The 14,442-nt window shown below is 44.9% G+C and overlaps 1 protein-coding gene and 1 long non-coding RNA gene across 4 annotated transcripts; one reads left to right on the top strand and one right to left on the bottom strand.

Moving 5' to 3' along the window:
* Positions 1-709: 709 nt before the first annotated feature.
* Positions 710-2,279, top strand: LOC124705727 (scopoletin glucosyltransferase-like). The gene has a single exon (XM_047237439.1). It carries the CDS (start codon positions 786-788, stop codon positions 2,277-2,279), a length of 1,494 nt encoding a protein of 497 aa, XP_047093395.1. The 5' UTR covers positions 710-785.
* A 9,522-nt stretch (positions 2,280-11,801) lies between these two features.
* Positions 11,802-13,686, bottom strand: LOC124669915. 3 transcript variants are annotated; one of them, XR_006992353.1, is made up of 6 exons: positions 13,385-13,686; positions 13,140-13,304; positions 12,726-12,834; positions 12,430-12,544; positions 12,134-12,243; positions 11,802-12,047 (listed from the first exon to the last, which is right to left on the bottom strand). It is a non-coding gene; the product is annotated as an uncharacterized LOC124669915 (long non-coding RNA). The 3 variants fall into 3 exon arrangements; XR_006992355.1 differs by having other exon boundaries at positions 12,134-12,248; positions 12,726-13,304; XR_006992352.1 differs by having other exon boundaries at positions 12,726-13,304.
* Positions 13,687-14,442: the final 756 nt, after the last annotated feature.

Here is a 14,442-nt window from a genome sequence, read left to right as displayed (position 1 = left end):
TAAGGACACGCCACAACGGGGACTCCGCTGGGTTCAGGGGGCATGGGCAACGTATGAGGACTAAGACGGGTACAACAACAACAACGGTTACTTGAACGAAGGTTCCATTAGCAACATAAGGATAGTCGTTCGATGTCACGGAATGGCTAGACGGATGTGTGAACACCAATGATTGTTGAGGTGAAGGCAAGGGCAGGCGCATGGCTATGGTGAATTGGTGATAATGGATCCACAATTTGAAATACTCTAATTTGTCTAGTTGAAATAGTTCAATTTCTCTAGTACTATACAAAGGAAAAGAAAAATGGATCGGTCGGCCGCCGGGACCTTGTCCACACGATTAAATATGGAAAAGCTACGAAGTGGCAGCAGTTGTTTGTGTTAATTGTTTGCTAGCTTGGGCTCACATGTCTTGTGGATCAAGTAGCCATACTCTAGCAAACGTTGCAATCATGCATGACACACTACCACTTGTGCAAACTTAGTCGGGTTGGCTAGTGATTCATACTTTGCTATTTTGAACGTTGCACCTTTATCACCATGCTCTTGGTCCTAAGCTCAATAAATTAGCTACTGAAAACACAGTAGCAACCAAGTTTTCTTGACAGAGTGGCGCTCAAGTTAGTACTAGACTATATAAAGAGCCTAAAATGACCAGACAACGCAGCAAGTCACTCGCTGCACCAAAATCACATTCGTGTTCCAGAAGTTGTCCAAGCGTTCGCTTGAGTTAGCTTAGCGGCAGTTCGCCGGAGTTGAGAGAACCACAACACGCATCTAGAGCCATGGATACCAATGACGAGCAGCCGCCGCTGCACATCCTCTTCTTCCCATTCCTAGCTCCCGGCCACCTCATTCCGATCGCCGACATGGCAGCGCTCTTCGCTGCCCGTGGCGCCAGGTGCACGATCCTCACCACGCCCGTCAACGCCGCGACCATCCGGCCGGCCGTGGACCGCGCAAACGACGCAAATTCACATGGCACAGATAATGCCCCCGCGATCAAGATCTCCGCCGTGCCCTTCCCCGACGTGGGGCTCCCGCCGGGCGTCGAGAACGCCACCGGCCTCACCAACCAGGCCGACCGCGATAACTTCTGGCGCGCGATCCAGCTGCTGCGCGAGCCCTTCGACCAGTTCCTGGCCGACAAGCACAACCACCCGCTCGACGCCGTCGTCTCAGACAGCCAGTTCCAGTGGTCCGTGGAGGCCGCGGCGGAACACGGCGTCCCGCGGCTGGCGTTCCTCGGCACCAGCATGTTCGCGCGGGCGTGCACCGACGTCATGCTGCGCAAGAACCCGATGATGGAGCCTTCCCCGGTCCAGGACGACCCGGACGCCATGGTTTTTCTCCCTGGGCTGCCGCACTCTGTCAAGCTTAGGCGGAGCCAGATGCCGGACCCCAGGAAGCAGCCGAAGGTGTTCGCCTTCTTCAAGGTCGTGAACGAAGAGGACCAGCGGAGCTACGGCGAGGTGTTCAACAGCTTCCACGAGCTGGAGCCGGAGTACGTCGAGCACTACCAGACCACGCTCGGCCGCCGCGTGTGGCTCGTCGGGCCGGTCGCAAGGCCCGACATGGACGCCAGATCGCACGCCAGCAACACCAACAACGCGCTCTCGCCCGAGGCCGACGGCTGCCTGCGGTGGCTCGACGCGAAGCCGGCTGGTTCGGTGGTGTACGTCTCGTTCGGCACGCTGGCCAATTTCTCGCCGGACGAGCTGCGCGAGCTCGCCAGCGGCCTCGACCTCTCGGCCAAGAATTTCGTGTGGGTCATTAGTACCGACGCTATCACAAACACCGCGCCATCGTCAGAGTGGATGCCGGAAGGCTTCGCCGAGCTGCTGGCGCACGGAGAGCGCGGCCTTGTCGTCCATGGCTGGGCGCCGCAGGTGCTCATCCTGAACCACCCGGCCCTTGGTGGGTTCATGACGCACTGTGGGTGGAACTCGGTGCTTGAGGCCGTGAGTGCCGGCGTGCCCATGGTCACGTGGCCACGGTTCGGCGATCAGTTCTTCAACGAGAAGCTCGTCGTGGAGGTGCTCAAAATTGGGACCAGCGTCGGGGCCAAGGATTACGCGTCCGCCATTGAGACCCACCAGCTGATCGGCGCCGAGGTCATCGCGGAATCCATAGGGAGAGTCATGGACGCCGACGGGGACACGATACGGAGTAATGCCAAAGAGCTGGGAGAGAAAGCCAGGGGAGCCGTGGAGGACGGTGGGTCGTCGTACCGTGATGTTGGTCGGCTGATGGATGAGTTGATGGCTCGCCGATGCTAATTTTTCTAGATTCACACGGAGAGACCTCCCCAATTCCATTTCATAAATAAAACCCGGTGTTCGAACAACAAGTCTTTAAACAAAAGTTTAAGAACAAGAAACTAAGCAGAGCTTACAACCACCATTTTTCACAACAACTACCAACAGCTTTCCACCTCAAAAGCTTCAAAAGCCAGCCAACCTAATAACAAAGATCTACACTAGACACTACGGCTACTGAAGACTCTGCTTCTTTTTTGCAAGATTGTGAAGGACCCAAGCTATTCTGAAATCACATGGATCGCACCATCTTCCCCTGGGCTTATCCTTCAGATAAGCCAGCGGAGCTCTCCCCCATGCGCCAGTTTTGTCGTCAGGGATCTCGTCATCAGACTTATTCTTGTCTCTTGCTATCTTACACTTGTATCTTGGATGTTTACAAATCGGACATGCACGCAAATGTTCGCACTCCTCTCTGTGGTGGAAGATACAATATTTGATACAAGCATATATCTTTTGAACCTCTAGTTCTAATGGGAAAATTATTTTATTTGCCGCAGCCATGGTTTCTAGAGCTCATTACCATCTGGAAGCATGTCCTTGAAAATAGATAACACCTTCATGAAGCTTTGTCCAACAATCCGCTTTTGGCCTTCAATCTCAATAGTTCCAGTGTTGACGTTAATTTTGTGTGCTCTTTTACAATTTGGATAAAACTGATCCTTTGAGTCACCTAGTAAGGCAAACTCCACGTGCTCTTTTGAAAGTTTATCATCACCCTGAAATGATGCAACATCGCACTCATGTTGGCCATATAATCATCATGAAGATCAATTTCTTCACCATCTTGAGGGACTAGCATCTCGTATTCCATTTCATTATTAGGACCTGTCATCTCATTACCACAACCACCTTGGCTCTCTTAGATACTTAGCCATGTATTTGGTCCAACAATTATATCCATCCATGAAGCCCCGTTGAATCAAGTGTCGCTTGATCTTAGTTATATTATTCCAAGACACGCAGTTCCTGCAATCACAACACATACAATTGGTTGACTTATATCCTTATTCGTCTTCATATATATGAGAGTTGCTCTCTTGGAAACATCGAGGTCAAGGCGGTACGTTGGGCTTGTACGTCTCTCGGTCATCCATTCTCGATTCATATACACATAGAAGGGCTTATACTAGCTATCTGTAAACTACCACTTCACTAATCGAGTAACTAAAGCAAACCTCTGCACTGATGCACTGCACCGCTGCACCTAGGCACAGACCTCCGCTGTACCACCATTCGCCTGACCGCCCGTAGACGCAGAAGCCTGTCGGCTCTTGACACAACATCAACCACCCGTCAGCTCTCGACACAACAATAATCGCATGCCTAACCTCGCTGCATCGCCACACCTTAGAATGGCCCCAACACCACGGCCATAAGGCTGGCCATAGTGCTAGTATCATAGGTAGTATCATGCATCCTAGGCCCACAAAAATGATGATGTGGCATCTAATTAATGAGGAGAGATAGGATTAGAGTAACATAGGTAGATCATCGTATCATAGCGCACGTTACGAGAAAAGTAAATACCAAATAGATCTTGTACATAGATTTACATTGGGATTCTACAAAATAATAAATTTACAAGTTTATGATACTACACTATAATACCACCCACTATAAAGATAGTATCATAGACAAGTATCATATGCATGATACTAGTATATGATACTATGCACTATGACCAGCCTAAGATGCTATATGAGTGAAATGATGTTGTCTGAATTGTAGTGGATGGTCAGGACTCTAAATATTAATGAGCGAGTAATCATAAATAATTTGTATAAGATAAAATGTTTGCGATCGGGCAGAACATCACAAACGAACAATAATAATAGGGAAACGCTTTGAATCAGCCGACCGATTTGGCGCAGAAATCGGTCGTTCACGCTCGCGATTAGCTTTCCTCCACGCACGCACGCGCAGCTTGCTTTGCCATTTTTTTTCTCAACCGCGCGCGGCTGTTGCATGTAACGCGTGCTGCATGTACGATCTTTTCGCGTACCCTGCATGCACGAGCACCTTGCTAGGTTTGCTGGCTGCACGCGCCGCTTGCTTTTTTTTTGCATGAATGCGTGTAGCTAGATGCTAGCTAGCTAAGCTGTTTCTACCTGAGATTATAGCTGGTTTTGTCCATCGCGTCCTATTTGTTGTATGCATGCGCCTCAGATACATGTTACGCACACAAGCTTGACGTGAGTTCGTCTCCACCTAGCTTGACCACTGCCGCTCCGCTGAGCCGCCCGTTCCATTTTTATGTCGCCACGTCGCGTTGCTGATAGTGTCGACGATGATGCTAGCGCCGCTAACCATACCATCAACGCCACCGATGGTAGGAATGATGTCACTAACCATTCCACCGACTATGGGATACGGATGATGTCACCGATAAAATATGGATTTTTGTTATAATCATTTGTGACTTTTGTAAAAATAGCTGATGATTTTTGTTGTAATTTAATCTGTAGCAAATTAATTGTTGCTTCACCACTTTTGCATTGTTTTGCAAATATAGGTTTTTTTTTGTTGTAATCGATTTGTGACAATTGTAAAAATAGTTGGTATTTTTTGTTGTAATTCAATATGTAGCAAATTAATTATTGTCTGGCAACTTTTGCATTGTTTGCAAAAATATGGATTTTTTGTTGTAATCATTTGTGACTTTTGTAACAAATAGTTGGTTATTTTTGTTGTAATTTAATATGTAGAGAACTAATCTTTCTTGACCACTTTGCATTGTTTGCAAACATATGATTTTTTCCTTGTAATAGCCTACAGTTTTTGTTGTAATCGTATCCTATTTTTATTCAAATTACTATCAATATTTGTTGTAAATCAAATTGCATTACGAGTTGTTGCTTAACCACTTTTTTGTAATATTAATTTTTTATAATTTATTGTGATGATTTGTTGTAATATTATAATTTTTGTACACACAGTGATGTATTTTGTTGTAATACTCATTTTGACACAGATATGCTCTTACAGTGGCATTTTTACAGTAAACTAGATAATGTCCCGCGCGTTGCGGTGGAAAATTTAGCCAAATGCGCACAACTTGGCAAGGAAATATTATTCTGATCCCTTAAAAGAAACTATTATGCGTATTTGATTAATTATTTTAATTGTGAAACAGAATATTCGACTAAATATATTTATTAAACAGAATACTTGAATAAACTTCTGAAACGCAATAGACATGCGCTATCTTTTCTGTTCAGTTATTTTTTTGACCGGTACTAAGATTTGGGATTTGTCCAAATACCGATAGATAAATGTTTCAGTAACCCACAATAAGCTTGCATGAAATATTACTAAGTGCACGGATCGATATTTAGAGAGGCAGGCAGTATCAACTTTTGCTATATAATTGATTTGCTTATTCGACCAACTAACTACCAAACCAACAATACAGAGTTGCAGACTAAATCTAACTGTTTTTCACTGAACTGAAGAAGAAAAACCTGAAAGGGGAATCGTATGGGGACATGGACGTCCTCTGTCCTCACAAAACTAACAGAAAAAACTAATGCATCAACTACTGCAGCTGAGGCAAGCACGTTGTCCACTTCTGCTCAGGTGCTCCTCTCCGGAAAAAATTCTAGGCGTGTCAAACACAATAATGGTGGAGATTTTTCGATAGCTGTTCGTAAGTGAGAGCACGATTGTAATTTCAGTGTAGGTCCACCGTCCGTACAACCCTGTGTAGACCCGTGTTGTGTTGTACCTTCTTTTTGTACGTATCTACGGTCACGTGCGTGTGCCAAAATAGAAAGTTCCTATAAAGATCTTGCTCACGTGACCTCTTTTTTTTTACGCGACATACACATATTGTATCAATATAGACGGGTATACATGAGTTGTATATGGGTTTCGACGGACCCAACACACGAAAAAAAACAACTATGACCCTTCAACTCTGTCTAGGGGGGAGCACCGGAGCAGCCCCTCCACGTTGTCATCATAAACAAAAATCTACTATACCGTTGAACATTTTGGTAGTTGAAGTAACAACTAAAATATCTTGACGCATACTTTTCCATAAAAATTCAGAAGTACTTCCTTCGTGTTTGGGCGTGCTAGAGCTAGAAAGAAATGAATTTGCATATTTGAGTAGTATGTCAATGTCAAGAGAATTACTGCAAATGGACCAATATATATATATATAACTATATCAAAGCTAAACCCTTTTGCTGAAATCTTAGTCTTTTAGGTACTGTTGATGTTAGCTTTTACCCAATCAAAGATTGACGCGTAGGTGATTTCAGCTGTGTGTTCAAACTCTAGATTGGTGCGTCCTCTATTTTCTTCCTTTTTTCTAGCGCCTTAATCATGTGTGACTGGGTCTTTGCCGGTGACTGCCTTCATAATTTCCGGTGGCTTCGGATTTTTACTTGCGGTTCTATTTTTCAGGAGAAGCGGTTGCCGGTATCCCGGTCCATGCGTAACACGACTGGATTCTTGGTCAAAGCGGTCTCATGTTTCCAGGTTAGAACAATCGAGTAGCCACACATCGCGAACATATGTTGTTATGTGCTTTCGGCCCTGCCACGCGTCCTTCGCGTCACGTTTTCATTTTCTCCGTCGCTCCTGGGTGACCACCACGTGTGTTGTTTTCTGGTCTTTTCCTCTTTCCTTCGTGCCTGATTGCCTGGTCTCGCTCCCCCTTCTTCTCAATCCGGTTTGAAGTCTTCGAGGTAACGCAGCGGAGCCCACGATATTTCTTCTCCTTCCCTTCTATATGTTTTGATTTTTTGATTCTTGCGGTTCAGTGCTCTCGGTTCCATTGCTGATCACAGTTTTCGATTCCTGCAGATGGATGGCGGCACCAGGATTCCCCGCGATCGGCGCATCGGGGCGCTGTCTTGTGGCCGACGGAGGCGTGGCGACGAAAGCGGTTCTTCTCTGACCTGGTTCATATGCGTCGCCTTAGCATCGCTGCCGTGTTGCTTCACGGGAGGGCGACACTGCACCACCTGTTCGTGGCGTCCTTTCTGTCCGGGGTAGGCGTCCTAGGCCGCCGGATGTATCAGGTGCGTTTCTGGCCGGCTCTGGTCTCTGGATGAACTAATAATAATAGTATAATACGGCTCCAGTTATCCCATGCCTGTCCTTCTCTCTCACGTATCTCTCCCTGTGAGCAGCTACGGTGGCGGAAAAAATTCGCGCCACGAGGGACATCGCCTATCCGGCAAGCTCCGGCGTGGAGGCAGGTGCCGCATGGGTGGACTCCTCGAAGATAGGCATGGGGCATGGGTGGACTCCTTGAGGAGTAGGCAAAAATGGCAGTGGATTCAAGTCTCTATGCAGATGTAGTCATCGTCTATGTCGTCTCCTGTGAGGCCGACCAGGAAATCCTTCCCCCGTCAACGGCCTAATTACAATCCGGTCGCGTCGAACCTTTGATCTGGCTTGGTCTACAGGTATGCTTTGCCGGTGCCCTTCTGAAGTAGTAGGCCCCTTCGGTTAACCCCTCAGGTGCGCTTTGCTCTGCAAAGCAAACAGCTCGATGCCCAGCAAACGTAGGCTTAGTTAGCTTTGGTTTTATTTTCCTAACCATGTGTTGCATTGATCTCTAAATACAGAAATGGTCCTGAGCTACGTTATAACCTGTGTATCTTACCACTATTAATTGATACAAGGCTCAGCTATATAGCAGGGGAATTGGGCCCGGGGGCTCCGGTCCCCTTTCCGAAAATAATATAGCAGGGGATTTCGTTAATCCATGCCATATTTGTGTTCATTGTTGCTTCACTAACAGAATTAAATAGACTCTTTGAAATCCAATTCGTCCCTGGGAGCCACTAAGAGTTCATGTATTTTTTTCCTAGCATTGCTAACTGGAATTCAGATTTATTGCAAAGAAGTAAATAAGCATGCTATATTACTGATGGTTGGTCATTTTAGCAGAAGCAAATTGCTACCTGAAGTTTGACACGTTGGTGTTGTGTCACTTTGTTATCCGGTGATTTCTCCTTTGCAATCATTTATAAGTTTATTTTATTGTCTGGTAAGTTTTTTAGTTCCAAAGGAATTTATCCTTTTTGAAGAAGTAGTTAGGTTTGGTTTGGCAAACCATTTGCAGCAGTGGACAAGAAATTCAGCTGAGAATTATGCAGGCAGAGAAACAGTTATTAGCTTAACGGAGTTGCAACTGTATCTCTTTTACCATCACAATTAATTATTAATAGTTTGTGCTCAGCTGATTTCAAAATTTTCCCCACAGTTCTTCCTTACATTAAGTGACACAATGGGTGGTGTGTCATCTGGTATTTTGTAACCTTCTGTTCCGACGGTGGGTCTGGGTAGGTCCGTTAAGTTTTAGTCATCAAGGAGTGACACGAGCTCAAGACTGTCTGACGAAAGGATTGTCGTGAAATTTTTTGTTAACTATATGGCCACAAGAAAAGGTGAACACTGCATGATCGATTGATTACTAATTACAAGATATGTTAGTTTTTCCCTGTTGTCTCGAATAATTTTAACCAATGGCTGATATTTTGAGCAGGGTAAATGCTGAGGTTTTTTTTTTATCTCAGGATGCTAGCCTACTTTTGGATCGAGGAGAACTAAGACTACACAGGTGAGCATACGTGCACATTGAAGCGGATATTTCCTTATCAGTTGGCAGGTACGAATTAGTAATTGCCAGTTTATCATCTTGGAGACTGATTGTACTTTCTACCGTGACGAGATCAATTGTTAAAATTTTGAACTGGTTCGCATATACTACAAAAGGTTCTATACAAATCTATGTTTATTTGGGAAAACCCTCCTTTTTGTTTCAGTAAACTTATGGTGTCTTGCTGTTTCTCACGTCCTTTATTGCATTACTTCCAATGATCTAAACTCCAGTTGTCGCTGGGACTTGAGCATCATTTGTGCGATTTTTAAAATAGTTTGACTGACTTATATGTTATACATTTTTATCTCAGTTTTAAATTTGCTATGGAGTCCAAATATGTGATTTTTTCAATCATGTTTGTGATCGTTCTAACAGGTTCCAAGCACTTGCAACATGATATATGGAATGGATGACAATTTTGGATTTCTTTATCGTAGGAACAAGTTACAGTAGGAGTAGGGGAACCTCTCCTACCTGAAGATTTTATAGGTCAGCTTTTCCTCTGTTCTGTTGTATAGTTATTTCTTAATATGTGATGATTTTTTATGTCGAACTCCAAATGACAAACTTGTGAAATCGAAAGAAATGGCATTCGGTTGTGGAAGCAAAGAGTTAGTCAAGGAGCCAGGGTCTAGACATGTGTTGAGGTCTTTCAACCGTGTCTCAAAGAAGTTCAGTCAAATCCTAGGTAGAACCAATATGAACATTATTACATAAAGAATCCAGGTATGTTAGAAATTTCCAATAAGAAAAGACCGAAGTGTTGAACCATGAGTGGTGAGTCATGAGTGCTGAACCGTAGATGATAATAGTGGTGGACTACAAGTTAGTAACGTCATCTCATTTCCTCCCCAACATGTTTTAACAGATAACTGAACCAGAGGTTCGTTCCGGCATGTATGCTTAATTGCTTATTCTGTTCTTCAAGCAATAGAGCAAGTTCTATGTATGCTTATAAAGGTGCCACAAATCTGAGCTTTAGGTTGAATTGCAATATCTAATTTTTCTTTCTCTTTTAAGTCACATTCCTGTCACTACTATACTTTTGCAGTCTTGGTATCTCTTACTACTTTACCAGGTGGGCATTGTACAGACGTTGAGCCAGGTTGACACAGCAAGCTAGCTAGATGTATGTCACCTAATTATATGATGTATTGATCCAAGTGGATTATATAAATATGTACCATTAGTTAGTTTGTAATAAGTATTCCCTTCGTCCAAAAATATGTATCTTAGTTTTGTTTAGATACACATTTTAGTTGTAATACATCCGTATCAATCAAAAATTGAGACACTTAGTTGGTTTTGGTGCTCAGCTTCTATACGTGCAAACTCAGTTGCTGAATTTTTTTTAACTTTTGTACTCATAATGCAGTTCAGCTGTTGATGCTTCTCTAAGCTTGTTTTCATTGAAGCATTTTGTACTCATATTATGGTTGACCCTTATTCAAAGGTATAGAAAAAAAAAATTCTCAATTATAATGAGCTTATTATTTATGTACCAGATTCTTGCAAAGGTCCACACGGGTGCGGCGTGGCGCCGCGCCAAACCATCCTAGTTCTTCATAATAGTGATTCCTTTTCTCCGCACTATCTAAAGCATCGCCTAGCACTATCTAAAATATATCTTTGGTGTAAACATGGTCCGTCCGAACTTAGGATCCCTTTTCTCGGAACGTATCCGTAAGCACCATATAAAGGATCCGTAAGCACCATATAAAGGATCTCTTTTCTCGGAATGTATCCCTAAGCACCATCTAAACATTCCAATATTGCATTATTCGAGCAAGGCATCCTCAAGCATTATTTTTTTCGAAATTGGGATCATTTGTACCATAATATATCCTCAACAACTATTGAAAGGATCATATATTTTCATCGTTCGAGCAAGGTATCCTCAAGTCCTATCAAAAGGATCTTATCTCCTAGCTAGTGTATCCATTGTCCGTGCTTGGCATGTCAGATCCTTTTCCGGCATGGTATCCACGATGTCCTCTAAGGTATCGTTTATCCAACGAAGGTATCCTCACGTGTCCTCTAATGTATCATTTCTACAATTTTGGTATCACGTTTACTAGAAAGTATCCTCAAGCACTATCTAAAGGATCGGTTCTATATGCTAGATGAAGGTATATGTTTGGCACATAGGATAGTATTTTGCACGGTGTCCTCATGCTTTTCCACGCACTATCTAAAGCATCGCCGAGCACTATCTAAAAGATATCTTCGGTGTACACATGGTCCCTTTCCGAACTTATGATCCCTTTTCCGGGAATGTATCCCCAATATCTCTCTAAGGGATCCAATATTGCCATTGTTCGAGCAAGGTATCCGTAAGTACTAGTGTTTCTTTGAAATTGAGATCATTTTTACCACAAGGTATACTCAATCACTATTGAAAGGATCAAATATATATGCTAGATGAAAGTATAAGGGTCCATTTTCTGAACTTAGTATCCCTTTTCCAGTAATGTATCCCCAAGCACCATCTAAACGATCCAGGGTGTCCTCACGCCCTATCAAAAGGATCTTCTTTTATAGCAAGTGTTTTCATAGTCCGTGTTTGGAAATGTCGAATATTTTTTCCAGCAAGGTACCCTACACTGTTGAGTAAGGGATTGTATTCGCACAAGGGATCCTTTTTAACCACAAGGTATCCTCAAGCAATATCGAAATGATCAAATCTTTATGCTAGATGAAAGTATATATTTGACACGTTGGACAATACTTGCACGGTATCTCACGCTCTATCATAAACACTATCTAAGGGATTCCTAAGCACTGTCTAAAATATATTTTTGGTGTAGAGTAGCAACAAGATTAAACCAAATTAAATCAGGCCGCTCATGATCACTAGATGAGATGGGCCTACGGCACAGCAGCCCCAGATCAACCAATTGCCAATCCAAATTTACAACGAAATCATTTATTCAGAAGAATTCAAAAAATTATATCAACCAGAACAAGAAAAAAGACCTAATCACCATCTAAAGGATCTACCAATTGCTAATCCAACAGTAGCAAAAGCTTCTATCGACCAGGTGTTGTTCTAGATTTGTAGTGTTGTCTTGATGATGCTTGCCAGGATTATCTATTAAACAGATCTGCACATGATGATAAACCAAATAAAATTCAGATCCAACTAAAGAGAAAATAAATTGCAGAAGGATGCTCTTGCTAAGAACGATACCAGCAGCATTCTTTGGTAGAGCAAACTCAGTTCTTCAATGGCAAGTTATCATTGTCCAGCTATTTGAGCAATTCTCTTCCTCTGACAACCTCTCTGAACTTCAGGCAGGACTGCACTTAAATTAGACACATTTTCACATTAGGTTCTATTGCACTAACTGGGATAAACATACTCAACAAATGCTTCATCATTTACAGTGTTAAAACTAGCAGCCAATCTGGCAGACCAGGGGCACGCCAGCTTGTTGAAAAACAAATCTGGAAATAAACACTTTTGGCGTTCAAATAATGATATACCTTTCCTTAACAAGGTAGTACGGAGAACCTTGCAGTATCAGCAGCTGAACCAGTTGTGAGTTGGAAGCCAAAGATGCAATGATATGTTGGTTGGCTCCCATAAAAAATAATCCATCTATTAGAAAAGGAAAAGATAATAATCATGCATCCATCGAGACAATGGGGGTAAAGTAACTTCGTCCAGTACAGCTACTCCTACATTGAGTGGTGGAAAACCATAGTAAATATGTAATTCACGAATTAGGATTTAAGATACGAAAGATCCTAACTAGGAGGAGAAAAGGAGTGAGCTGCACCTGCACTAGCATTCTCTGCTCAAACCCCTTCATCCAAGAACGCCAGCAAAAATGAAGATCTTCGAGATGTACAATCATGGAAGATACGACAGCCTATTTTCCTGACAAACTTTAGGTAAAAACAAAAAACAAATTCAGCACCAAAATGAACAAAAACATGCATCGGCGAGCGGAGCAATTTTTTTAAACCCTACACAAATTCTTGCTTAAAAGAAGGAGCAGAATCTTAACACGAGCTTCCAGATAATGCAACACAGACCGCATTGGAATATCTGTCAGCATCCTGTGCAATTTAAATACGAGGTGCAGAAGAAAAAAGAAGTATAAAAAGGATCCGGCGGTCGTGGTCTATGCGGACATGGCTGCGACGGCGGGCACGGAGGCGCCCCTCGTCGGGGGACAACTGATCCATACCGATAGCCAACATCCGTTAATGGCGGCGGATCCTGCGACATATCCTAGCGCCGCCGCCTCTTGACTACCTCCGCTTGACTCCCTACTCGACCGCAGCCCGCCCCTGCTCGCAGTGCCACCTGCCGGCTGCCGTGCGGAAGTGACCGAGAAGAGCTTGACTTCATCCTGCATCGAAAACACCAGCGATGAATCAGAACAAGAAACCTATGTTGCACTTTCAGACAAGAACGAGCTTGGAGATTCACCTGGAGCAAGTCAACAAAACGATTTCGGCCTCCATCTATCATGAAATCTCCAATCAGATCTTCAATGGAGTGAACCGGCGAAGAAGATTCCTTGAAGAGTGAAAACGCTTGAGGAAAAAGAAGGAAGCAGTGAGATTCAGATTCGAATTGGTAGGCACGGGATGCACATGACAAGAATGCTATGGGGGAAGGCATGTAGCCATAGATGCAGGACGACGAGGTGGGGGTCCGGCCACATCCATGGCGCTGTCGTACGAGGGGGCAGAGGTAAAGGACGGCGAGGCGTGTGAGGCCTTCCATGTATCTGTCAGTGTATCGCGTTTAGCCTAGCAGTATCCACCCATCCGTAGGGGTCAACGCGCCGCGCTAGTGGGCCCATCGGCGTGCATCTCCAGCAGAAGAAACGGCGACGATTAGGTGCGGGCGCCATAAGGTCCTGACGTTGTATTACCGTGACTGACTGACTGTGAGGGACGAGGGAGGAAGGTGGTATGCTTCAGCTGAACGGTGGAGCCAGAACTCGCTGTTGAAACTGAATAATTGCGACGAGAATAGAGGTTCGGGCCGAAACTGGTCAGAACGGAGTCTGAACTCGCGGTCTCAGGCCCGTATAACGAATTCGGGCCATCGAGAAATCGAGCGGTCGCCCCGTATTAAAAGGGGCCGCGGAGGGGAGTTCGGTTCCAAACCCTACTCCTCTCCGCCGTTCCACTCCCTCCACTGCCGCCTACCCCCTTTTCCGGTGAGCAATCCAACAGCGCCCAACCACCGATCCACCCTCCCGTTGGCGTGATGGCCTCCCGTGGCGGCTCCCAAGGCCGCGGCGCCGGATTGGGCGGCGGGGACTCGCCGTTGCGTCCCCCCGTGTTCCGCATCGACGCGGAGCGGTGGAAATGGAATAGGTCGGAGGGCGCGCGCAAGCGCAGCGCCCGCCGGTGGACGAACAGGGGGCTCACGCCCCTAGGGAAGTTCGCCAGGTACGCGAACGCCGGCGAGGGCTCCTCGTCCGGTGGCTCAAGCCGCGCATCGCGGCTCCCCATCACGGACAGCAGCGACGA

Source organism: Lolium rigidum, chromosome 1, assembly GCF_022539505.1.
Source record: "Lolium rigidum isolate FL_2022 chromosome 1, APGP_CSIRO_Lrig_0.1, whole genome shotgun sequence".
NCBI classification, from domain to species: Eukaryota; Viridiplantae; Streptophyta; class Magnoliopsida; order Poales; family Poaceae; genus Lolium; species Lolium rigidum.
This window is presented reverse-complemented; position numbering and strand designations above follow the sequence as displayed.